Source organism: Drosophila simulans, chromosome 3R, assembly GCF_016746395.2.
Source record: "Drosophila simulans strain w501 chromosome 3R, Prin_Dsim_3.1, whole genome shotgun sequence".
NCBI classification, from domain to species: Eukaryota; Metazoa; Arthropoda; class Insecta; order Diptera; family Drosophilidae; genus Drosophila; species Drosophila simulans.
The window spans coordinates 26,191,666-26,218,749 of NC_052523.2; the positions used below are offsets into that span (position 1 = coordinate 26,191,666).

The following is a 27,084-nucleotide window of genomic DNA, read 5'->3' on the forward strand; positions in this document are numbered from 1 at the left end:
CTTAGCGCTGCTGCCAAGTCGTTGCACTCATCAGAGCAGCCGAATTCCCCCTTTTCAGGGGGAGTGGAACCCATGCCCTCCTCCAAGACGGTTTCACACAAAAGTTTATTTATCTTGTTGGGGCTAACATGCACAGTGGGCTGGGAAAATGTTCCATCGGAATGAGTCGGAATGTGGGGCTTTCGAACTCAAAATTGTTGCATACTTTTAAACACTTTTGCAGATAATTTTGGAATCATTGAAGCCATTTAAATATTTGTATTTCAACTTTTTCCAAAAGCCTTGATCCCACTGTGGCTCGACCGCTTTATGTTAATGCACTTAAATTTGGCTCGCGGCATAAGTGGGCGTATGGGCGTGGCTGTGCACGGGTTGTTGCAGCTGCCGTCGAGGCAGCCGCATTTTATTACATGCATAATTTCGCCAGGGGATCCTCGCTGGTCCGCCTCGGTCCACTTCGTCCTGGGCGGGGGAACCACGGAACTCCCGTCCCCACTCCTGGATAATCCACATCTATTCCCATCTCCGTCTTCATCTGCGTCCCGCTGCTCGTCTCTTATTTATTCGTCTGCATCGTCTGGGCCATGAAAGCGCCAAACTAATGCCGTCGAAACTAATGGTCCAATTCGAGTGGCTCGTCGGCATCCTCATTTCGGCAGCTACGGCAGCGACTCCTGCTGCCATGTCCTGCTCTGTAATCCTGCGTCGCCTTGCCTCGCCTCGCCAGGATTGTAAAATTTTCCAGTTAATTTTAGCGTCCTCCACGTCCTCAACGCGTCGCTTGCATTTGACAAATTAAAATTGCATGAGCGGAAATGCGGCTTAAAGTTGCGCCGGATGTGGCTGACTGACTTGGCTGCAACAGGAACTGGCTGCTTCCTGTGCGCGCTGCCAACGAAATTACTTTTCCAGCTGAACTTTTCCCACTTTTCGTCCATCAATTTGCCAACAGGTGGCTCACAGCTCAGCTCGGAAGTCCATCATCTCTTTATTACATAGGCTTAAGGTCGAAACGAAAGGGCTTTAAGACTTTGCAAGTGTAATCTTAGACTTTGGTAATCATTTTTGGAAAAACACATCCAAATACATTCCATAATTAATGTTTGGCAACTGATGAAACCCAAAACCAATAGTGTATTTATATCCAAACGCAGGTTAAATGGCGCTGGTTAAGGTTCGCATTGGCCAAATTATCTGCCGGGGTCCTTGGCCCCTTATGCCTCGAAAATCCGCGCCCGGCTAATGTTAATGAACTGCGATGGTGGCGTTGCCTCCCAGGTGGACGCACGCTCCTCTTACCTGTTGATTTATGGCATCCTCCATCCCGCGCCGCTTAATTTGCTAGAGTTTATTAAATATGCCGGAGCTGCAGCTACTCTACGTGAGTGCCGTGCTGCATCCAGCGAGTCCTGCGGAATCCTGCGGAGTCCTGTGAGTCCTGCGAAGGATGCCATTAGTTTGGGGGAAGTGAGAATTCCTGCTCTGCCCGATCCCGACTCCCGGCGGATGCACTTTGTGTTGTGTTGCTGGCTTAGCTGAATGGCTCTATTTGGGGATGCCGCCCACACCCATTCACCGAAAATATCCTGGACCATCCGGGCACCTCTGCAGATATTTCATTTCATTTGTGTCCGGGCAGTGACTTATGATGATGAATGTAAATGCTGCACTTTTCGTACCTTCAGGCAGTTTTGCAGTTTAGCTGCGGGATCTCACGCCTTAAAGTTGCAGATCCTTTTGCACAATTTTCCGCTACGTGTTGGCGTCCATTGTCACGTTACAATGCTGGGGAGTTTTCTTCCCCTTTTCTGAACAACTGCATGGCAGCAAGCCCCTTGCATTTATACCCCAGCTCCCCTTTCGCCCGGCATATCAAATTAGATAACTATTCCATCGAACTGCACTGCTGCTGGTGCAACAAAAGCGAATGCGTTAATAACATTTAATGTGCCTGCCACGCCTCCCGCCCGCGCTAATGACATTTGGCCAAGTTCATTTCGATTCCTTCAACGCTTTTATGGCCGCCATTCGGAGTCCGGGGGCTGGCTAATTGAGTTTATAGTCGCTTCAATCGCTTTGGCATCCCGCCCACCCTTGATCTTTCCCCTTCGGCCAAGCACACTGTTGCAAATGATGCAGTTTAAATATTTGAATACTTTCCAAAATGATTTTGAGGTATTCAAATTCTTATTATAGGTCAAGCAAACTTACTATCGAAAATATCGATGTGCTATCGATTGTTTTGCAGTTTTAATTGTTCGTTTCGTATATTTACAAGCGAATTAATAATCCCTTGAAGATGTAAATATTTATGAAATATATTTTGACTGCGGATTGTGATAAATTCGTGTAACCTCCAGGACATTGTGCACTGTATGTCCTCTTTATCGGTGACTTTGGGTTGCATACTTTTGTGCTCTTGGGTGGGTAGCAAAGTTTTGCCGCCTTTGCAAGATTTTCGCAAGTCTTGCAGAAAATTATACAAAAGGCGAAGGCAAAGCTTAAGGGTTTTGCGGAGGTGGGTGGCATGCAAATATGCATTTGATTACACGCTCCAAACAAAGGCAAAATGATAAAAGTTGCGCGCCAGCCGCCGCAGAGTGTGCAGCGACTTTTCGCCATTTCCCGCCCATTTTCCTCGTTTTCCCACCCAGAAAGCTAAGTAAATTTGTGTGTTTATTTGCCAAACCTCAGAGGAAACTTTGCAACTTGCAACACCCACGAGTTTCGCGGGCGGAGGTAAAAGTAAAAAGTAAAACGACAAAGAACACAAAATGTCAATCGACCAAGTGGAAAATTTTCATTAAATTAAGAAAGCGCACAATTTTCCCACTGCTGGAAAATTGTCGCAGCAGCAAAGGAGAACTGAAAACAAAAAATCTAAAGGAAAAAGTAGCGAACCCAATGAATGTGCAAAGTTTTATGTTTTTGGCTGCCGGGCGCAGATTTTCCATTTGCCAATTTTCCTCTTTTTTTCCGTTTTTTAGTTGCATTGAGGTTTGCTTGTGTGGGTGCTGATGATAGTCGTTCCCAATTCTCCTCGTCAGCCCCTCGGCCTTCATTTTGCGAAAGGTTGTCAGACAAAACGAATAAATGTGCTTAGGCAAGCGGGAAAACAGCAAGAAAGACAGCGCAGAAATTGCATGCAAAATTCTTATCGATAAAGAAGTGATGAGCCTGAAAGTATGCAACGCTTTTTTAGCTGATGGTACAGTGGGATCTTTAAGAAACTTAAGAACTAAATGAGAAAGTTTATTTGAAAACCATTTGAATAGTTTATTTTAATGTATTTATATATGCACATTTTTAAGGGTTACTCTTTCTAATATTTACACACTTTCGCCCCACTTTATTTGCTGCCTCTGCAAATCCCCTTACAAATCCCCTCACAATCGAAAACAAAATGTCAGGCCTTTGCCCAAACTGCTTAGGAAACCTTTCACAATGCCAGCCACAATTTGCTTAACAAAAAACCTTTTGACTTGGGCTTTTGGACTTCGTCTGCGCTTCTGTTCCCCGGGGCTCTGCTCAATCAATCAAAAGGCGCTCGTGACTTGGGAACCCCCTTTGATCCGCTGCTGCTAAATAAGTCGTGTAAACTGGCAAAATATTTGCGGTCCTTGGCGAAGGATTCCCTGCCCGTCCTGGCCTGGGCCTGGGCCTTCTCCACTCCACGACGGCTCTAATGAAGTGTTGAACAGTGTTCTTGGCCCTTTGCCATCGGCCATTCGTAGCGTTGACAGGTCAGCATGTTGAAATTATGCCCAAGTCTGCCTTGGTTTCCATCAATATCAATTTCATTTCCTTCTTTTCTGGGAATCCTGGAGGATGTAGTTACACATTATATATTGAGAATGAGCACAATGAAACTCTTTAACCTAAGCGTATTTATACATAAAATTGTAATAAAAAATATAAGTTTACATTTATAATTTTATTTATAATTATTAATGCTGTACTGTATCTATAACTTGGATGCATTTGTCAAACTAATTTGGCATCATTACTGTGTGTCAATATTTTTCGACATCATATTCCCCTCGCCTAAGTGAAAAAGACGAGCTCTATTTTCGTAAGGAGTTTTGACTTTTAGCGTGGAAATATTTGACAGATTGATGGTGACTTGCCCACCTTGTGCCCCTCGTTGATTTCTGGCCTGTCTCCTCGACACGAGAATGATTTTAAATTTGTTGTTCCTGGCGCTGGTCTTTTGCTGCGCTCTGTCATTGTCAATTATTTATATTTGTTGGCTGGGGCGGATGAGGGAGGCCGCCTCAGGTTTTGGTCATGCTCCTCCGCGCCTTGAGTCCACCTTTCCAGAGCCCATCTGCCCTCCTCCCCCTGTATTATGCATTGCGTGTCAGCTACACGGTGTGCCTTCCTTTTTTCCGCGTCATTTTCTGAAATTGGCATTTAGTTGGCGACGAGCGGGATTTACACAAAACTCACCCGCGAACGCACACACAGAAAACCAATCTGAAATGCACACGTACACTGCGAAAAATTATTCCTATATTCCCACAGTAATTTGCTTTAGAGCTTAGAGCTTATTTAGAGCTTCACTATCTGACTACCGGGTATATGATAGTCGCGACACTCGACATCAGCATTCTCTCCTGTTTTTCCAAGTGTACCCGCATATCTGTGAAAGTTGTCTGCCTTGCGCTGGTTTTATACAATGGGTGCATTCACCTACGTGATGTCCCGCTGAGAAATTTCCTTCCCGTTCAATCCAGACCCCCTTCCCAACCCCCTTTTCTCCGCCTGTCGCTCAGCATTTGGTTTTTTCTCCAGTCTGCCGCACTTCCTCTACATGTGTGTGTGCTCGCCCTCTCTCTTTCCATTTTACACTACCCGTCTCTCTCAATCTTTTCAATGTCTGTGGGAAAAGTGTTGCCAATATCTGTTACTGCATCGCTGCGTTTGTCCGTCTGTCCGTCCGTCTCTTTCTGCCCCACCCGGCCGTCTCTTTCGCACATCCCCGTCTCACATTTCGTTTATTAAATGACAGCACGATATCTGCAAATGAAATTTTCCTTCAACGCATTTAGCCTCTGCCGACGTCGCCGCTGCAATTGCTGAAATTGACAGTCAGACAGATAGATTGACATTTAAGCAACACTCGGGTGCTCTGTCCCTTTCCGTGTGGATCGTGCCATCTCTCTCGTTCGCTGGCATTTGGATGCATCATAAAATTTTGTGTTCTAACCGCGAGTTTTTTATGGGCCTCAGCACTTTACCTCAAGGGTATTGCATACTTTTCAGCTTTCTGGCAGTTCCCTCCCGCTATTTGTTATTTATAAAGATACCTAAATATCACAATAAAGGTATTAAGAAAAAAGTTCGCCAAAAGTCCGGCTAAAGTCCTGTTCATTGAGCAAATGCTGTTTGAAAGGATTTGGGACCCTTCAATATTGATTGGTTGCCTGACCAATGCCGAAAGTAATTCCATTATGAATGAAAGCCCTTTCTCCCCTAAATTATTAATAAAGCCAAACAAAATTAAGTAGAGAAGAAGATTTGAGCAAGAATGAAAGAATAGGGGGATCCTCTGAATTATTAGCCGGGAAAAAAGCGAACAACTGGGAGTGCCGGCAAATGAAAAAACTTGCCCCAAATCTCTGTAGAAATCTTTAGCAAGTCCAATTAGACGTTTGGCAAATGGACACAGCAGCAGCGTGCCCGGAAAAGTCCAGTCAAACTAATTGCTCAACATGAAGCGGCAAAAAAAAGGAAGCTTCTCCTACGGAAAATATTGCAGCCAAAGTTTCGTGAGCTTGTTGTTTGTGCAACAATTGTTGCAAGTCAGTTGGCGGCGCTAATGAAAAACGACAGGATGCGAGGGGGGAAAATAGTTTGAGGGGGGCGGAGCACGGCAACCGCCATTAAATTTTGCTTAATAAAGTTGCAGCTGCTCCTCTGCGAGGAAACTGGGAAAAAATTACCAGCCATCAGCACTTAATTGTTTGAATAGTCAAAGGGAAAATGGGAAAAACGGGGTTTCCCCCCAACTCCGTGCACCAAATATTACGGGGTACCAAATTCAGAGCACCTGGAGGCAGTTCCCAATCCCAGTGGCTCCCTCTTGATGTCTTGATGATGACTTTCCTTCCGCTCAAATTGAGTTAATTAAATGAGCGGCGTGGAGGCGGAGATATGTATTTTCGTATTTTCGCTCCGCGAATGGAATTAATGAGCATAATGGGGGATTCGCTGGGTAGACGGGCGAAAGTTTTCAATTACCCAGCATTTATTTTTGTTAAATTCTAATTAATGCAAAACAAAGAGAGGTGCTGCAAATCGCATAGCCCGCTGCACTCTAGTTTCCTTCTGCCTCGTCAGCTTTTCACTCATTTAAATTTGCCGCACGCATAAATAAATATTGACTTGTGGCCAAAGTCGAAGTCTGAGGCTGTGCGTCAAATAAATATGCAAATTCTTTGACTTTTGTTTTCAATTACTTTTTTCCTTCACTTCCGTTGTTGCCTTCCCCGCTTTTCCGGTCTTCTTTCCACCGCTTTTCATTTGAAGAACTGGTTTTCCTTGACACACAGAAAAAAGAACAGTTTTTTTTTTATCGAAAAAGATTCTTAGCAATTCAATGATGTCTTACTTATTTAGAATTTATCTTTTCAAAGCGTTAAATAATATTATTTTCTACGTTGTGTTTACTTTCTTACGTAAATTTATTTTATTTGAATCAGTAAACTTGATTTTGTGCCGTGCAGACTGTTGAGTTAAACACGAAACTATATTTGAGGTCGGCAAATTAAGCAAATTTGTTACATTTTGTGGTCGTCCTTTGACGCATCGCCCATGTGGCTTTCACTCCCGCTGACATTTTGAGTAGTTTTTAATGGGCTCCATTGAACCCGACAAACTTGTCGATTTCCTCGCTGCGGGCGGTCTTCCATAGAATCCAGTGAATGTCCTTTCCTTGGCCAGCAGCTGCACACATGTGAGGGATCCTTGAATAGTTCGTCCCTTCGACCACAAAACTTGGCCTATTCTGCGTGCACTTCGTCTTCGAGCTGAACTCCTCCAGCTTCTGGTGAACATGGGGTTCCTGGAACACTCATTATCCCATTTATGGGCACTGCAGGCAACTCCAACTTTTAATGGGCAGCTTTAAGTCTATATTTCTTGGCAGTAAGTTTGCATTACGCCCGAAACCCTTTCAAGTCGTTGGCTACTAACTGGGATTTGCGCTCCCTGCCTCTGCTGCTCCTTTGGTCCTTTGGTAATGTCCTGTCTTGGCTGCCAAAGAAAAGGTGGTAAAATGCAATTTTCCACACGACTGGCGGGTTATGAAGACGCAGGAAAATCAAACCCCAGCTGCTTTTCAATAAGCTGGAGTAAAAAATATATAGCTAAAGAAATTTGCATAGATTCCCAGCACATATTGACTTTAAGCCCGCTTGCTTGGTGGATTGGGGATTATGTCACGGCTTAATTCAATTAGGACAGATTACGCATACGCCACGTGGCCGCCCTAAGCGAAGGCCAAAAGGTCAATGCTACGTCTAAATCTAAGACGCTCCGAGTCAACTACCTTTGTGCCTCGGAGTAGTCGAAACAATCCGCAAACAAATCCTTGATTTATGCGCACATCCTTGGGCAGCCAAAGCCAAACATTTATTTCCTTATCCACTTGTGCCAATGTGATTTCGACCCATCCTCGTCATTCCTGGCTCTCAACTCGTGATCCTGGACTCTGGTCAGCAATCAGGATGAGCAAACGAATGGGGTACAGTGAACTCTGGAAAGTGTAGAATGAAATTACTGGATACTGGAATAATATGAAATCGGGAATATTAATAGTGTTAACCATGATTATGTATTAGATTACGTACTACATAAACATATGTCACTAAATGTGTATTAAGTGTTCAATAATCAAAAGGTTTTTAATGGACAATCGTCCACTATATTCCGATTGTGTCATAGTATTACCGTTGATGTAATCCTGAAACTGACCCGGCCAAGGATTCACCTTACTAAGGACCTGCTGCACCTGCTCCTTTGGCAACTCTCGGTTCGTGCGCTGCGTTGATGATGATTTACTGTTGTGTTGCTGCCAGGATTTGCCCGTGTACTCGAGCGTGTCTGAGCATGCATTGTGCGCATCCTGAATCCCACATTCACATCCTGTGCGTCGTGCATCCTGCATCCTTGGAGTTCGAGTCCGCCGTATTCCGTGCTCATCCCGCTTGATACATAACCTTGAATGCGGTTTTGATGTTTGTCTTGCATTCGACTCGAATAGAGTCTGGTTTTATCCCTTTAGCCAACTTCTCTGTTTGATTATTTGTACAAATGGCCAGCTTCTCTCCGCAGTTTCCCCACTCCTTGGGAGTCCTGGCAATTCCACTGCCATGGCCATGGCCATTGCCATGCGAAAAGCGGATTGCATTCGTGTTCATAAATTGTGGAAGGCAGCAATGGCAATGGCTCCAAATGGCAGCCATGGAATGCTGCTAAAAAATTGCTGATAAATGATCTTTGCTGCTGCTGCCGCGCGTAGATATTTTAATATTTTCCGTCTCAAGCTCAAGCTCAAAATGCCGGCAGGACTCCGGGAAAAGTCCTTGGCTAAGGGCAAATCAAGTTCACTGCTGCAGCTGCTTTCCCAGCAAGTGCAGTTGCTGCTTTTCTGTCTGCTCACTTTGCTAATTCCACATAAACACTGCCAAATGGCAATCGTCTGAGCTCGGAGGCGGTGCTGCTTGGTTTAGCGTCTTTCTGGTTAGATATAGGTATAACTTGGCAGTTAGAAACTGGGGTATTCCAAATAGATCTTCTTTCAAAAGATACATTTTTTGAATATTTGAATTATTTAAATAAGATATGGAAATCAATCCTCTTTGAATTTTAGCTACATTTTGTATAAAATAGTAGGCGGCACTGACGATTCTGTTCGACACTTTTGTGTATCACACTTTCTGGTCCAGCCAAGGACTCAACTGGACTAGTTGCAACATATGTCCTGCTCGCATCAATCTCACTGAGCTGTCAGCGGACTTCGGGGGCTCCAAGGCGGCTCCAGTGGCTGGGCCTCCTTAGATCTTGTCTTGTTAATGACCCCGCATAATTACCCCAACCGTTTCCGCGCTACTTTCTTCTCTATTTTTTGGGTTTTGGTTGAGCCAGAGAAGCCAAGAGAAGAAAAACTAATTTTCTGCTGCTGATTTCGAATTAACTGAATGAATAAATAAAAGAACGAATCAGAGTGGGACGAAGCATGTTTAGCTGGAGGTTTATCCCCGACCGCAGAGCGTTTTCGTCCTGATTTCCCAGGATTTAAAGTCACTCTTGCTACGCATTTTTGGTTTAATTGCAGCTAAGGTCGCTCGGCACTTTGGCGAACTTTGGTGATTCAATTAGTTCGTGGTGTTCTTTATGCAAATTTATTTTTATTGCTGCGACTTAAACAGGATATGACCCTGTTTTGCGCACCTGTGTCCTTTCTCTGCACTTAAGCTAATCCCGATGGCTGGACCCGTGCTACAAAAGCATCCATGAATTTCAATCGCCTGGCCCGAATTCCTATGAATTTTCATCATTTATTTAATGTTCTTGTCGCTGCCAGTGGCGTCCATAAAAATTTGATTGAAATGATTTCGGGCCAAGGAGAGCTGTCGCAAAAATACAGATAAAAGCTCTACCTACGCGTGTGTGCGCGGTTGGTCCTTTATATATTTATTTTATTCCTGTTCTTTTGCGAGGCGCTTTTAATTAAAATCGGGTTTATGTGGCCTCCTCGTTGGGCCAAATTACTTGGCAACGTTTTTGGCCCACTGAAAATGCCTAAGACCCTTATGCCACGCCCCCCTGCTTAACGCCCCACGCAGCGAGTTGCTATTATTTAATTTTTATGCCCCAGCGCAGCTTTTGGCGCCGTAATTTGAGACTTGACAATTTGCCAACCAGCAGAAAACGCGGTGGTGAAAAATGTCTACTTAATGAGATGTGGCACTGTTGATTACACTTTATTTCGAATATCAAAGATATATTTTAATATATAAAACAACTTGTTTAAGAAGTCTTAAGTGCGGAAACATAACTTCAATGGGTAATTGGATATTTTCAGCAAATAATTTACAGTGTAGCTAGGCTAGAGGCGATGATTATCCTTCCTGACTGTCAAAATATCTCTGAAATATCCGCAATGTGCCAAAATGTAACCTATTCGGGTTTTTGTATCTGGTTCATGAGCTCCGTGGCTCGATTATGACAGATACAATGGGCGGGGCGGCAGACCGCAGAAGATTTTGTTTATTGTTTTTGTGGTGGCGAATGTAATCCGATTTCGCTGCCAAGAGCAGTGGGCGAACTTAAACCAGAACTTGAACCACATTTAAACAATCTATTACGTCCACTTGCCACTACTAATGCCCCCATCTATCTCTGCGTATCTGTATCTTTTAGTGCTGAGCAAGGGACAGGGCGAGACGTCCCGCTACAGATTCCTGGGAAAATACGGTGGCTACTGCTGGATTCTTAGCCAGGCCACGATCGTCTACGATAAGTTAAAGCCGCAGAGCGTCGTTTGCGTTAACTACGTCATAAGGTGAGTCATTCAGATTTCCAATATATATATATATACTAACCGTAGAACAAACGGGTCCCAAGAAGACCGAATTGAGCCATTTCTTTGGGCGGGATATTCCAATGAAGCGGAACAATGCCGGATATTTGCTCATTACATTTTTGGGCGAGTTTTTTATCTTTTAATTAAGCCACCAAGTGGCAGGAAGTGAAATTCGTATTAATCCTGCCGTTTTTAATCGACCAAATTCAATTTTCCCCCCCGCCAATTCAAATATTTGAACAGCCTTGAATGGGCGGTAATTGTGGGTGGTGGTGGTGGGTCGATGGTGCGTGTGCTCGGCATTTGCATAAAGAATTCTGCGCCTCAGCTGGCGCTTTATGTAAGTTTTCCCCACTTTTCGCAACGATTTGGTTTTCTAATCCGTCATTTATTGAATTGTCACCGGCGAGTGGCCCAGATTTTCCATTTGATAACAGTGCCAAATTAGCATCCCGCAATCGATTTTCCTTCCCCTCAATTTCCATATTCATAATCCATTCGATATTTTCTATTTGCTCCCCGTGCGCACAACTTCGTTTCGTGCCTTTTCCATTTGCGTTTTTCCATTCGCGTTTTCCACATAATATATATTTTATTTTACGGACGTTGCGTGCGTCCACGTGCGGGTCAACAATGAATAATAAATTAACAATGTCTCTAATGAAGAAGCACCTCTGGCCCCCCAAAAACCCCAGTTGCCACCCATCTTTTTTCAGCTCGACTGGTAAGTACCCCGCACCAATTTGTATTTACTTAATTTAAGCGTGTATGAGCAAATATTTGTGCATTGTTTCGCTTCTTCCTTTTCGAGTTTCACACTCGCCTGCCCCTCAAACAAAAATCCACGGATACAAAAAATATATATATTTTATTTTCTTTTTATTAAGGGGCGTGTGTAGTTGTTTTACCAAAAGTACAAATTCATTTTTAATTGTGCACCTTTTTTGTGGGTTTAGAGACTCGTGTCGTTTCCCATACACTTTAGACTATTTCGTAGCCCAGGGGATTTATTATGTATATAAATGGAACTTTCACTTGAATGCTAGTTGAAACAGAACAAATAGTTAAAATGGAATTCAATTACTCACTACTCATTGTATTGTGGTAAAAAGGCAATATGAATTTTCAAATTTTAAAGATGTTTCTCTCAGTGTAAACCTTACCCGCACATGATGACGAATGCAGTGATGCGGTGCAAATGAATGCTGACAATTTGCTTTTAATTCACACAACATGTGATTAGCCTCCTCCCCCACTGCCCCCTATTTTATTCATTTTATTCATTTCTCTCGTGTCTTTATGGTTCTTTTAACTGCGTCAATCAAGTTGATTCAATTGTTCAATCCTTGATTAAACTTCTCACAAATCGATTGTGTAACTACGCAATGCGTGTGCGTTCCACAAAAAACAGGGGATTGGTTTTAGAAAGTAGGGAGTGTGAACCAATCAGTAGGATGCACATAAATTAGTATGTGAATGATATTATTCAAGTTGAATACTTCGGTAATATTCGCATTATACAACGAAGATTTTTGTTTTAAGTCTTACTTACCATTTCTATTCATCTTTGATCTTTAGTGTGTCAGCTATTCGACTCATTTCTATTCATTTGCTATCCGTTTTCCACTCGTGTGCATTTGAATGACAACAAATGTATTGGTTTGCTAGCAAATATTAGACCTATTTGTTTTTGTAAATGTTGTTTGCCTAATTGAATAAAACAATATTACACAAGCGAAAAGAGAGCGAGTGAGCCTTTGAAAGACTGCCAACTAAAGAGTCTCTTTGAACTTTGTTTACCTTTTGGGTTCTTCTCACTCGTTATATACGATATACATAGTTATATATGGGATGTTGTTTGGGTTTTGGTTTACTCGGGGCTCGGCTTGATTTATTAACTCTGCGATAGCAGTTTCTCAAAACGCAACAGACGCGTGATGATAAGTGGCATGATAAAAATATATCAAAGATTTCAGTATGATAACAAGCTAAAATGAGTACTAAAGTATTATGAATGAATAAATCAAAGGAAGGATTAGTATTTGTAATTATTTTTAATTTTCTTAATTCTCTAATCTACTAGTAATCTACTACTGTTTTATTTTTAATATTTAATATTCTATTTTCTGCGATTCACACGCTTCTCCCAGTGCAGTTCGAGCGTTGTTCCGTCTCTTTCGCGCCGCTCTCTCTTAACGAGCTTGTCACTCAGTTGGCAGCTGACTCAAGGTCGCTTATCTTTGGGAGCGGTGCAATCTGTTTCAGATGCGTAATTGCCGCTGCATATTTATAGATTCCCACATTTTCGCGAAGCCAAGAAAAGCGGCGAGTACTCGCGAATTTCCCACGCCAATCCAATTAACATTGATTAGTTGATTTTGCGCCCGCTGTCCTGGAGGAAATTTGCATTTACATAGCTTGTAGCCGTAGTCCTTGCATAATTCCAGCCACGCGTTGCTTTTAATTACCAAAGTCCCTCTCACTTTGTCCTGCAGAGGCTTTTGCTCCTGCCTCTCCTGATTTATCGCACTTGACAGAGCAGAGCCTTCGGCTGGCATCACACCCTGTTTTGCTTTGCTCGTTGCCTGAAACTTTTTGGCCCTAATGGAATTTACACGAGTTCTTAACACTTTCCCCCAAAGTTTCGCATGGTTTTTTGGGGCTCAGGACGCCATTTTGTGGCCGAGCGACTAAAAATTAAAACAATAAATTAAGGACATCGAGCAGGAGGCCCAAAACTGTGTTGCATACTTTGGGGCAATAAAAGGGGATTTCATTATGATTGCCCGACCTGCCATAAAATGAACTGAAAGATGGCCAGATGACTTTAAAGAGAATTAAAGGCTGCGATTCCTTTGTACTTTGTAACATCCATTGCATTATTCATGCCTTCTTGGGCGACCTTTTCACAGAGGCAAATTCCATTTGCAGACCACAGCATAAATATTTCATATACACATGCTCTAATCGGGATTATTGACGGGTTCGGAAAGGGTTCCTAAGTTCCTAAGTTTGTGCTACCCCGCCCAAAGGAGTTTTTCTTTCCTTTTACTTCCCTTTCGGGTTTGATGTTTGCGTGGTCGTAATTTTGATTTTGATTTCTTCCGAGCGATAACTTCGGTCACCTGGCTAATTGAAAAAGTTGAAGCCAGTCTCGGAGTTTTTTTTTTCCTTTTTCCCGTTGACCTTAATTGCCTCGGATCGATGTTCCACTCAATCCGCGCACCTGCACATCCTTTCCCATCCTGACTCCGGTGTCTCTTTAATGGAATGGTATTTGGCAGCAACAGCAGGACAGGCGTTAAATTGCCCCGGAGTCAGTGCAGTAAGCCAAAGGAGGGATTTATAACCGCACAATTACCAAAAGGCTGTTACAATGGCCCATAGATGTGCGAGTTGGAGTGGGAGAACTATCCCTGGTTTCCAAGCAAAAAAATACACAGTGAGAAACACACAAAAAAACAAGTGATACAAATTATAAAGTTCTTTTGAATAAATCCATCAGAATTCCTGTTAACTCACCTCTCATAAGTGTGATTCTAGCGCCTAGCTAATTTGTTTAAACATTCTAGTCAATTAATATTTTCCGTGTACTCCAGAATGAAGAATAACGTTCCTTATAAATTTTCCCCTGCTTTTCCCGCTCCGATAAGGCAGGCTTAGTTATCTGGTCACGTAGTCGGCAGCAGTTCGATCCTTGAATCCTTGGGCAAGTCCTTATTAAAGCCGCGTTATTAATGCGGCTGAGCGATGAAGTTATTCACTCGCTTTCGATAAACCATGCTGGCCCAATTTATTATGCTAATGTTGCCCTTTTAGCCTGCAATCCCCCAATTTGAGCGGAAATGTTTGTTGATTTCCGGGCGGACTCAAGTGGCCGCTCTGACGTCAGGATAATTAACTGTGAATGGGGCAACACTTTAAGTTGGAAACACTCGGGGGATGCTCGGAAAATCCAGCTGAAGGGGGAAGGAAAATTTCACACACGTGTAAACTCAACAAAATTGGAACGTAAAGCGATGGGAATTTTCAACCACTTGACGTTGATGTGGGGAATTTCTGTCTCTACTTAAGGAATTTAATTTGGGTAGCCGAAACGGAAAAGCCAGTCTGTGGATGAGTTCTTCGTATCCTTGGGCAATTGTTTGCTTATCGCACAGCCTTGCAGCTGATTCTGTTTTGATGAAGTCGCTGGCTCTTTATCTCTATCTCTATCTCTATCTTTACATCCGTCCTGTGTGCTGTGACCCCATCAACGTCAACATTGCGTATACGCAACGAGTGTCGCCCATTATTTGTATAAATATTTTCATCATTCCTGCTGATGCGGCAACAAAATGACAAATTCATAGTCACAGCTGAGCCCGCTGAATCAACTTGTTTGCATATTTGTTATTTGTACCTTGATGGAAGCGGCGAGGAAAGCGTGGGAATGCCGGCAAAAGCTGGGGGCAAAGCGGACGAAAAGCTTGTTACAGCTCCACACATGTGTGTCGTTAAATTATGTCCTGTGCACGAGTGGAAATTGCATTTTGATTGGCTTGTTGCTGCCGCAGATAGGACAGCATCTTGAGCTCACTCCCCATTTATTTGGCCCCCATTTCGCCGGCGAAGAGTTGGGTTTGATTGCACATGAAAACGTTTTTATGCTGCGCATAAAATTTCCGTTGCCAAAGCCAAGCTCTTTCGAACAAACGGAACGTAAACGTTGTAAATTTGCCAGCATCAAAAATGGATCTTCAACGTTATCGAATTGCGGAGCAATCGTTTGGCAATACATTGAAAACACAGAAAATAAAATAATAAAATGTGAAAATATATTTAGCATACCTTATTCAAAAGAGTATACTTTTAGCCACCTTTTTTGGGTTAAATAATAAGAATTTAATAAGTATGATCCGTGCCTTTTAGCAAAAGGATACACGTATCCAAGTGGCATGCAACTTTCATCTCTATTGTAAGCCCACTTTGATGGCCTTAGGTTCTTCGTAGGCAGTTCATAATTTGATGGGAAGCCGCTTTAAGAGCAGGCTTTAAAAGTTGATGGAGTGCTCTCGCTTTTGGCCTGTTGTGGGTTCGGTCGAGGGTTAAGAAGGTTGAGAGCGGGGGAAAGTGCCGGATTACCATATTAACATATATCTGCGGCAAATGCCAAGGCAAGGCCTGTGTGATACGCACAATAAAACCCGATAAATCCGCCCGAAATCACAAAATGTTGCCAACTTGAAGACTTTTTCACACGCAAAGAGGTGACTTTTCCGGTGGAGTGGGGGGGAGGGGACACACGCACACAGGGCTTTTCCCGCTTTCTCCTGCGCTCTCGCTCCCACTTTAGAGCTTTTTATACGCCGTGGAATTATTTTCCTGTGCTTCCTTACTTCTTTTCCCAATGTCGAGTTTTCCTGGCCGTGCGTTGCATATTTGAATAAACGTCAATGTAATTGACACTTAGCGGAGAAATGCGAATGGCTCGTGAAAGGTGGAAGAAAGTGGAGAAGGCAGCAGGAACAAAGATGAGCGAAAAAGGGTGGGGGCGTTGCCTCTTTTTTTATTTGGGTGGCCAATCTTGTGGGGTTTCCGATTTTCCCTTCCAAGCGGAAGTCAACGAACTGAACGCGTGTCTCCTGAGTGTGTGTGTGTGTGTGTGTGTTTGTGTGCTTACCTGTTTATTTCCGCTTCCACCTGACTCTGACAGGCCGTTTTGTCCTCGGTCCTTCGGCCAGCAAATTGCGTAATTTAGCTCACGAAATGTATTTTCCTTTGCCATAATTTTAAAGTTGGCCAAGAGTCGGGCGAGTCGGGCCATAAACATCAGCATTATTCATCCGCCCCATTTGCTTTTTCACCGTAGACCGTTCGCAGCCGCATAATTCTGGTAGATTTAATACTTTGTTCTACGCATTTTTCCTTTTACACGGAAAACAAAAGATAAACAACTTGATTTTAAAATATATAGGGAATTTTTAGTAAAAGTATTATTGTTGAAATAAGTATCTAAATGGAGTTAATACTACAAATTATTTTCGGATACTATTTTTAAGCCCTTTTCGGGGTCAAGGAAATCCCTTCAACACACAGCTATAAATACACGTGCCGTGCGATTTTGGGCAATGATGTTCCGAAAGGACCTCCCCCTCACTAAACACACGCACCCCCCTCACCCAACCAACACCCCCTCCTTCCATCGCCTATGATGTGACAATTACCTAGCATACTTTTTTGGGGGGCCGGCCCTGACATTTGTCGGACAATAAAAAGCATGAGCAAAAGGCAAATCAATTTCACCTTCTCGCCGCCTATTACAAAATTTATTTGTTTGTTCGCTGAGCTTTTTTTTATGGCGCTTCGATTTAACAGGAAAAACAAGGGGAAAATCGGCAAAACAATAGGAACAACATCATCATATGTTTTGTTGTTCCTGCAAATATTTTTGCGTCGCATTTGTGTTTGCCTTTTATTTTTTTTCTGTACCCCAAACGTTCTCACTTTCTCCACATTCTTTTCTCTCCCCGTGTGTGTGTGTGTGTGTGTGTGTGTGTGTGTGTGAGTGTCGTTGACTGGTGAAAGTGAAAGTTCTGCTCATTTTCCATGCCATTGCACGAGCCTAAACGGTGCTCTCTCTTGCGTTAATGCTCTCGCTCGCTCTCCCCGGGGGATTACATAACGCGGCAAAAGCGAAAGTGAAAGCCGAGTGGTTCAGGAAAAAGAAAATTCGAGTTCAAGGTCCCTCGTAGGCCGCATGCTCAAGAGCGATTTGTGCCGTTAAAGAGAGAGCATTTCGCTCTCTTTCTGAGCCTAAAAGTAGGCCGCATTGGAGTGAACTAGAGCTGGCTACGTTTTCCCAAATCCCGCCACTCCCCCCTCCCCCATTTTCCACCCACTACTTTCTTTTCTCTGCCCAGGGCGTGGGTAACAAGTTCCTGCTTGCACCAGAAAATCAGAAAACAGCTGAGCGGAGAATGTTGGAGGTGTGAGATTTTGGGGCGGGGGCGGCACGTGTACCGTTATGCGAAATGTGAAGAGCGATTGCAGGTAATACGGCTATCTGGTAAATTGTCTCCAGGTGGTGGCGCCTCCTTTTTGTGCCAGACGTTTGCTTTGTTGTTTCAACTGCTGTGTTCAGCGATAAAAGAAAGAAGAATGATTCGGGGAATGAGGGTTATTTTTTTATTTGGGGGTGTTCTTACCATCTCGCTTTTTAATTCCAAATTAAGGTTTTCTTTTCTCCCACTAAGAATTACAATTTGTATAGAAGCTTTAAAAATATATTTTCGTTATCGATAAATATCAATCGAATCGATAAGCCATATCGATATCACTTAAACGTTTATTTGCAGATTTTATTTTTGAGTTTCCCCGAGCAGAAAGTCTTTTTGGGAACGCTAAAAAAAGATGATAAAAAAAGAGATAAAAAAGGGAGTGGGAAGGAGAGACAAGCATCTTATCGGGCTCAAACATTTGGCATTGCATAATTTGGGGCGCAAACGGCTGGCAAATATTCGAGTTCCCTGAGCCCCCAAGACAGCAGTGTGGTGAGCAGAAAAGCCGGAGGGAGTGGGAAAAGTTTCCCATCGTAATTGCAAATTACGCAAGTGGAGAACCGAGGGAAACCCGGAGACAGGGCCGAGTTATCAAAATGGAAATGTTTTTCGGCAGTTGAGGGCGTCAAAGCGTCGGCCCCGAAGAGCAGACAAAAGTCAATGGGAAGTGAGGAAAACACGCCAACTACGCATAAAACTAAAGAACTTTCCGGGTCCAAAGTTGACACAAGCCGCTGTCGAAGACAATAAAGAAGACAAACAGCGGCTCGATAAATAGAGAAATGAAAGAGTTCTGGGGAAAGTGGGGTCTTAAGAAAGTGAGGGGATGCAAAACATATTTACAATTGTTCCTATGATGTAAGTCATATCTTCCAGCTTAGCAGATTAATCAAAGTTGGGTTAGTTATTTTATTTCGATATCTCTAAAGATGTCATCGCCAGATATATTTTCAAATCAAGCCATAAAATTCAGGAAAAGTTCCATTATGTTTTCCTAATCCTTAATGACACTGTTGAATTAAATTTGTTGGTTTTTTTTGCGAACATTTAGACACATAATTCAGAAAATTCAAAGACATAACTATGACGACACGGATAGCTTGTGGAATATATATCCTTTCCCCCTCCGATGGAAGGTCAGCCCCTCGCCGCCCCTTTTGGGCCTACGTGAGCTGGAGCAATGCCAAGGCCTGAAATTGTTTAAATTAATGTGCTAAGATCTTACAGATAAACAAATTCCGGCGATCTGGCTATTTATATTAATGATAATTTGCCGTGCTCGACATCGGGCGACAAACCGCTTGACTATAATCGGATCAGAGGAGCGCATAAATCGTTGGCCTCCTCCTTTTCTTCCATTAATTCTTTTATTTATTATTTGGCTGCTACTGCTGCTTCTTGCTCCACTTGCAACATGTGACCCGAGGGATGGGGATGCTAGTATCCCACGCAATTCGCTTTAAATCTAATATTATTTTAATAATCGCCAGCCTCTTGTTGTTTTGTCACCATTTCACTTTTTTCCATCCCATTCCGCTCTGCTTCTCTTAATTCAATAAAAAATTGTTTACAAAAAGCGAATCGCTGGCGGAATCAAGTGGAATAGGTCTAGTGTGACCTGTTACCCTGTTCGAAAAGAACATTTTGGGATTTTGCAATATTTTTAAAGGATTTAAGTGTGTTTAGAGCTAAAAAAATATTGGAAACTACAAATAGAAAAGGGGATTTTAGCTGCGACTTCAGCTACTTTCGTAACTAAACAGAATCTACTTCACTTCTCATAGATATCGAGATTTTCTTTTTAGAGGGTATTGCAGCTGCGAATAACAATTAGTGCTAGCGAGTCACATGAATTTTGTCGCCGTGTCTAGATTGATTCGAATGCTTCGCGGTCTTGTCGATGCCGAAAGCCATTTTCATTTTCACTTTCGCTTTCATGCGGCCAGCGTGTGCACACACAGAGAAAAATCAGATGGCATTCGTGATATTAAAATATGGAATGCATACACAACTGCTATATCTGTTTGAGAAGTATATATTTCCCATTTAAATAGCTTTACAGTTTTTTTTTCTTTTTGGTATAACGACACATTCGGCAAATTTGTTGCCGTGCAGCGCGGAATCGGAATGAAAATAGAAGTGGGAGGCATCGAAAACAGCGCGTGGCATGAGAATTTCCAAAATAGCCGAAATGAAAAAAGCAGAATACAATTCTGGTCACATGCAGAACGATGAAAATGCCGGCGGGAGTCGAGGGGGAAAAGCGAGGCACGTGGGTTTATTCCATTTCCCAGCCAGCGAAAAGCCAGAGAAAGAGAACCGGAATCCGAATGGTGGAAGAGCGCGGGAAGAGGCTGGAGCATGCGATACACATGTTCCTGAGTGACTTTTGATGGATGCCACGCCTCGGCTGTATATCCTACATCCTGCAGGACCCTCTTTTTTTATTTGTTTTGCTTTCCTTCCCGGTTTTTATGCTACCCATTGTATCTATGCTGCATTGTATGGATGCTGCCCATCCCTTTTTTTAAGGCCGTTTTCTTCTTATCAATTTGCGAGCCAGTTTATTAATTTTCCCGACCCAAACTAGATTTATATTTGTCCCACATAACGACGTGCATAAATCAGTTGGAAATCTGCAGAATTTTTGGTTATGAGGAGTTTTTAGGAGTTATGCTAAGAATTGGGAGGTTTTTTTTAAAGGTTTATATTTTAACAGCTGATCCCAACCGCTCCCAATCCGATTGTGTGCACTTTCGACCATCGCGTGCCATTTGGTCATTATTAGTGGGCTCCTTTATTATTTTGGCCAGACATTGTTTGGACAGCAGACCAAGTTTAATATTAATTCGTGACCGAACGCCCCCAAAAGTGCCCGCCCACCGGAAGGGGAGCAATCAATGGCCCAGTCTTCGGCGGACTGGCTAACTAGCCGAATGAATAAATGAGTGAGCGAATGAAAATGGGCAAATGGCTTTTCCTTTGATGACTTCGTTTTGGAGCCAATTTCCCGACCGCCGCCGACATTCAATTGCGGCGCTCTTGGCCTTTTTATTAGCGTTTCGCTGTATAGAAAGTAGTACTCATCATCATCATCTCCGGCATGCCAGCCATCAATCATGCCACGCCAAATTGTTTAGAATAAATGTTGTTTTAACTTATTATTATTGTTTTGTTGTTACTTGCGTGTCGGCTGTCTGGAATCATTCTCGCTTTTTGTTGCGGTGGCTTGTTATTTTAATTAAGCGTTTCATTATGTCGCTAATTTGTTGAAATTAAAGCTGGGGGCAAAAAAAAACAAGCTAAACCAAAAACACATGACAAACATTCGGTAGCAGAAAAGCGACAAAACGTGACACAAATTTTGTAATCTACACAATTATTCGATGGTGATACCATCTTCATCGACATCGAAACAATACTTAGTCATCCAAATGCTACAGAGCAAGAAAATAGCACAGAATGGTAGTGTTTAATGTGGCACTTTCCCTTTGCAAAGGTATTAAATATTTTTTTTTCTGTGTATACAGGCCCATACAAACCTTACGTTAAAGTGTTGCCACTTTTTTTTAACATCAGATGATAATTGTTTATTTGTGTTCCCACTCGTCCCCCAAACATCCATCATTATCGGCGTATCTGTATCTCGACTATAACTCATCCGCTTTCCTGTTGGCGCATGGGTGAATCCCCCCGCTCACTTTTGCACCATCTCTTGGCGGTGGCTTTTGTACCTTTTGTTGGCTTCATTCGCGGAGCTTAGATAAACATACAGATATAGATACGGATACAGCTACCGAGGAACCAGATACATTTATGGGGCAGCAGGACGTGGAGGCCTTTTCGGCCTCTGTTGGCCGAGAGCACACAAAAAGTGTGATATATAATAGCCAGCTGTCTCCTCCCATTCCACGCAGTTCTTCCTCCGACAGTTGTCAACACTTGAGTGGCGTGTTGTGCTGTCCTTCGTCCTGCGAAAAACATAAAATCCATGGGCTGTCACAAAAGGATAAATCAATATTGGCCTACCACTAAGATTTGGCCTTTGATTCGCTGTTGATTCGGTTGCTCGTAAATCGCGGATTATCCAATGGCCAACCCCCACGACGAGGCTTTCCGATCGATTTGCGTCAGCTTTGATAATCTTATCTGGGCCCCCAATCCGCAATTAGCTTCTGGTTAACTTATGGCCCATTTATAAACCATTCAGCAAACCATTAACGGGAGTTCAATGTGCAGTAGGGAAAAATGATTACATTTAGCAATAGCGAACACACCTAAATAGTGATAACCGCAATAGTTATCATCATATCATTCCTGAGTTTAAAGGCAGCTTTCTTTTAAGACTACAATGGAATTGTAAACCAGTTTATCTGACTGTCTTTCTTCCCATCCACTCCACAAGCCATTCAAACACCTGTTTGCCCAAACATTTCGAACAAATCTGGTTGATTGATCATGTATCTTCGTTTCTGATATTCCGCATCATGACACACAGTAGCTGTTTAAGTAGGTAGAAAAAGGGAGGATATCGGAAGAGAACCCCCGAATTATCTGGAGAACTTCATCACCCTACAGCTTCCGTTCCTCATCTCTGTTTTTTGTATGAATGCCTCGTCATTGGCCATTGTTTTTGTTCCCGCTTTTCGGGCCTTACTTGCAAACAGAAAAAACTTGATCTGCTGTTCGGTTTGGTTTCTCGTTTTCCTCCACATCACTCCCCATGAACGTGTCCGCCTTATCATATGTTCCCCGCTTGTGTCTGTGTCTGTGCATTGCCAAATCTTTCGCCGACTTTTTGTTTTCATTATTTTCGCAAAGTGCTGGGAGAGCCGCCCGTGGAAAGAAGAAACCAGTTCCACCAGATGCCGGCCGGCACACAAACGGCGAAACACAGACGGCGGCACACATTCGCCTCTGCCTGCTCACTTTTTGCACTTCTTCGAGCGGTAGCATTGGTGCCCCGTGGATCCGAGCACCCCGCCAAGCACATACCCTCCGATCCCGACTCTCGATCGCCGGAACAGACGGCGGCTCTCCGACTCACTCGCTCCGCTTTGAGTGGGCTTTCGAGCAGTTCATGGTGCTCGGCTCGGCACGTATGCCAGATTTGAAAAGTCCATAACCAGACCGGCCCCAGACCAAGACCCACAATCTGCTGGGGGCATTTCCATGGAATTCCAAAACAACGTCTGCACCTGCTGCCCCATGAGTGACTAGCCTGACCACCACACCTGTGGTTAATTGAATAGGGTCAGAAACCAGAATCTACAAATTAACAATTATCAATGATCAGTACACTTTATAGATGCAGTATCTTGAAGATATTGATTCTGCTCAGAATTAAAATATTTGTATCTGAAGTGCATGCTACTATGTTGACCCCTGCTGTGCCTATCTATGTGTCTGCAAATCCAGTAGAAGCGACGTGAGTGAAACGGCGTCGCCCCTTTCGATTTCACGAATTCGACGTCTATTGAGCTCGTTTCGCAAATTGTTGGCAGAATTACGTGGCAGCTGAGCGAGATGGCAACAACATTGGGCTGTAACTGCCGGCGGAACTTATGAAATAATTCTCCAGATGCCAAGCATGCAAAAGTTGGGGCATCGGGGGACTTGGGGGTTAGCAGATATGTACATATGTGTGCATGCATCTGACCGATTTGCAACTGCGCAAATGATTTACTACGCTCACTCGAGTCTAGACCCAGTGCTCTCGATATGGTCATGGGTTTCGATGTGGATCTGGCTAGAATCCATGTGGGCAGATGTGCAATAGCTATCTGCGCACATAAGTCAATTTGTTTTCTGTTTGATTGCCGGATGCCAGCAAACTTTTAGTAGGGTATAACTTTCTGAAATTATTTCGACTAATGAATGTACTTCGTTCACTGAGGGTTTTTAAAATATGGTGATAAAATAATTTTGATTAGGAGATGAATAACTTTGCCTCAATGAATCAAGAGCTCGATTTCGCCCCTGGCAACCAAATTCTTGATTCACAATTGCTGATTGCAAACGTTTTAATCGACCTGCGTGTATTGTATGTTCAATAAAAGTATTACGTAAAGGCTTTCCCCGTGCCCCCTCAATAAATTCGCATAAAAATCCAGCCAGGTACGTCAGCTTCGATTTGAAGAAACTGAAGCATTTGTTTTTGCGGTCAAATTCCGCGGAGATAAGGTTTCCCCCCAAACCGATTTTGCCCAATCCCTGTGTCATGGTCTTGAGTCATCGTGGGACTATATTGCTTACGACTAACTTCCAGCCCAATGGACTTCTGGGGGCTTGTCATTCCGAAAGGCGACCGAGTATGATGCAGCACTTTGCGATCTGACAATCGGATTGCATTTGGCGGGGTGAGTGGATGTACATGGAGTATACAATCCATGGAGTATATACATAGTGTGTAGACCGGTTTATCTGGACGCCTGATTTATTTGGGTCATATATTCCGGAGTTCCTGGGTGCATGCTTTTAATGTGATTGAAGTCCGACGGTTGATTTGTATTGTGGCCAAGTGAATTGCAGAACGCTTCAGCTTGTCTGCGGCGGCACCCAGTCCCATTTCCTCGCCTTTCCGTCCAAAAGTCCCGCAGACGCCAATGCAGCATCCGAAAATAAACTCGAAAGGGGTGAAAATTCCTTTCCAGCCAGCCAAAAAATGTCTTTTTCGTCCGGCTTTTACTTGCTCGCCTTCCTCCTGGCTCGTTTTGTTTGGTTTTGGCACACTTTGAGTTTATTTTTAAAACAATTTCCACTGTTTGTTCATGGCTCGCGAAAAATGCCCATCAAAGATGCGGAAAATGTAGCCACTGACAAGGTGATAACTGCTCGATCTCGTCCAGTCGACAAGATAAATAATAATCGATTCATTAAAGGGGTCGCTAATGGATTGAATGGGAATGGTAATCGCAGGCAGCAAGCCAAAATCCAGTTAAGAGGCAAAGGGGGTTGTTGCCTTGAGAACTTAAAGAACACAACATTTTAAAGAATTTAAATAGCAATTCGAAGTTTGATATTTCAATTGATATCATATTTATAAGAAGGTTCATTTGTCGAGATTTAGATTGAACAACATTTGCAATGGACAATAATTTGTTGCTTAATGTATCTTTGTCTGATTTTTTTGCCTCCAATTATTTATGGCTCGCCTTGGTGGGGAAAATGTTTGGCCCGAATTTAATTTGAATTTATTTCTGTCCTCCTCGGCAGCAAAAACTGCATAAACATTTCGAATTTATTTGCCTTCATTCCGACTTTAATATGGTGTTTGCCATGTTCTTTTCTGCTCTCCATCGGATTTGTTTGTTCTGGTTTGGGAAACACATTTCTGGGGATATTCTGACATTTTTGAGGGGCGTGTGGGAGTGGGAATCACCTTTCGACCGCCCACATTCGTTCACCTTTCCCCCTCCGAAATTCCCATTTAAGTGAGCTTTTAACGAAGAGGCTCACGAGATTTCATCAGCGAGTTGTGTAAATTTGATGCACTCGAGAAGTGAGAAGACAAATACCACTAAAGGCGATATACCCTCACACACACGCACACACGCACTGACGCACACTTACGCACTCACCTACACACTTAAACGCTTTATTTCGTTTTCAAGGCAAATCGTAAAATTTCTGCAAATACTTTGCTCGTGCTTCGTCTCTTTCACTCGTCTGCTCTCTCTTTCACTTCGTGTTTCGTCCTGGCAGGCCTATTATTTATCCTTCTCTCTCTGGAAATGTGTGTGTGTGTGTGTGGGCTTGTGTGTCCTTTTTTATGCCTATCACGCAATGGCTTTAGTTTTATGGCGAAATTAGCGAATGTCGGGCAATGCCAGCTCATATTTGTGAAATATTGGATTATGACCAAGCTATACAGAGAAAAAGAACTCGTTGGCGCACAAATTTTCTGTAGTTCCATTGTTTTAGCAGGATCTTTAACTAAAATTGTCTAAATGGCACCACATTTTTTATTGCATGGTCACACTGCTGAATAGGAAATATCACTCATACGCCATCTTGGTTGTATTCGTAGTATATTGTAATCGGTCGCTTCTAACAATTTTTTTCTCTATATAAAGACAATCCTTTCGTGTGGCAGCTGCTTTCGAGTTGTTACTGTACGGGAAATTGAAAAAGCAATAAGTTCTTGTTTCCAACTGATAAACATGAATATTTGTGGGGTCTTTTTACGACTTTTCGTTCTGGGGAGTGGGAGGGCGATTCCTTCGGCCCACGCATCGATTTCCGCTTTGCCCGTTTAGGACTTTTTTCCCTGCATTACTTCTGTCATACTTTTAGGCGCCTGTGAGGCCATGAATAAATACAATATAAATACCTGGACACTGGTAATACGAACTCAGTTTGGCGTTATCATCACAATCAGCTGATATTGCGGGTTCAACGTTTAATGCTTAATTTTGGTGGGCAGAATATTATGCTCTTTAATTTTTGGAGAAAGGGAGATTTTTGAGTGGCAGAGGTTTCGTTTGCGGTGCTCAGCTGATTTGTTTGGCATAAAAACAATAATAAATCGCTGGTGGAATATGAGAGAAATATTTCAGCTCCCTGCTTTCCGCTCAAAATTCAGCCACAGAACGAGTGCTTCTGGGTGGAAAGCACTCAAAACTCAGTGCGCCGGCGTTGCGCTCTCTTCACTCAGAACGCGCTGCTCTCTTGGGGAGCCGCTCTCTATTTTTGGCGTCGCTTCGCTGGCGCTTTGAAAAAAGCCATCGCTTTCGGACTTCCACTCATTCGTCTCTCAAATTTCGCAGCGCTCACTTCACTTTTTCCGTGCACTGCTCCCCGAAAAATATAAAAAATTATAACTTGAACCGAAAAAACAGAGAGGCGCACTAGTGACAAAAAAACACAAACAAAACTATTAACTAAACTCTGCCGCCGCCGCCGTTGCTATCTCGCTCGCACCTCTCCGATCGCCGCGCCGTGCTTAAAAACAATCGCCGATTGACGTTTTGTTTTACTTCGCCAGCTGCCGTCGAGTCGAGTCGAAGTGCAAAAAGTTAAATAAAATGCTTAAAATCCACGCAAAGGAAAATACTAACTAAACACGCCCGGACGGAACTGTAAATATTTAATAACAAAATAACCACTCTAAAGCCAAATAAAAGCGCCGAACAACCAAGTTCAAAAGGTAAAAGATCAACAGAAGCGAAGTTAATAAATTACATAAAAAGCCTGCAGTTTTTTTATACACCTGTGAACCTCGTGAAAAAATAATAAAAAGTCAGCCTGAAGAAAATAAAAGCAAGCTAAAAAAAACACAAAAGTTGACAAAAATAAACTTAATCACACACACACGCGGGACCTATATGCAAATTATAAAAAACATATAATTGCTATTTTAATCAGCCGCTGCCTGTGTGTGTGAGCGATTATCAAAATCTGAAACGGTCCAGAGCAAAAATAAAAAACGTCAAAATACCCAAAACCCATAGG

At 43.0% G+C, this 27,084-nt stretch overlaps 1 protein-coding gene and 1 long non-coding RNA gene across 4 annotated transcripts in view; one reads left to right on the forward strand and one right to left on the reverse strand.

Moving 5' to 3' along the window:
• The window catches only part of LOC6730177 (protein similar), a 62,947-nt gene that overhangs the window by 13,696 nt on the left and 22,167 nt on the right, over positions 1-27,084 (forward strand). For all 3 annotated transcript variants that reach the window (XM_002105432.4, XM_016177830.3, XM_039294449.2), the window contains exon 7: positions 10,429-10,570. In XM_002105432.4, coding sequence (XP_002105468.2) covers positions 10,429-10,570 — 142 coding nt within the window. The remainder of the gene's footprint in view (positions 1-10,428; positions 10,571-27,084) is intronic.
• Positions 21,208-22,870, reverse strand: LOC123327245. The gene is made up of 2 exons (XR_006541835.1): positions 21,661-22,870; positions 21,208-21,602 (listed from the first exon to the last, which is right to left on the reverse strand). It is a non-coding gene; the product is annotated as an uncharacterized LOC123327245 (long non-coding RNA).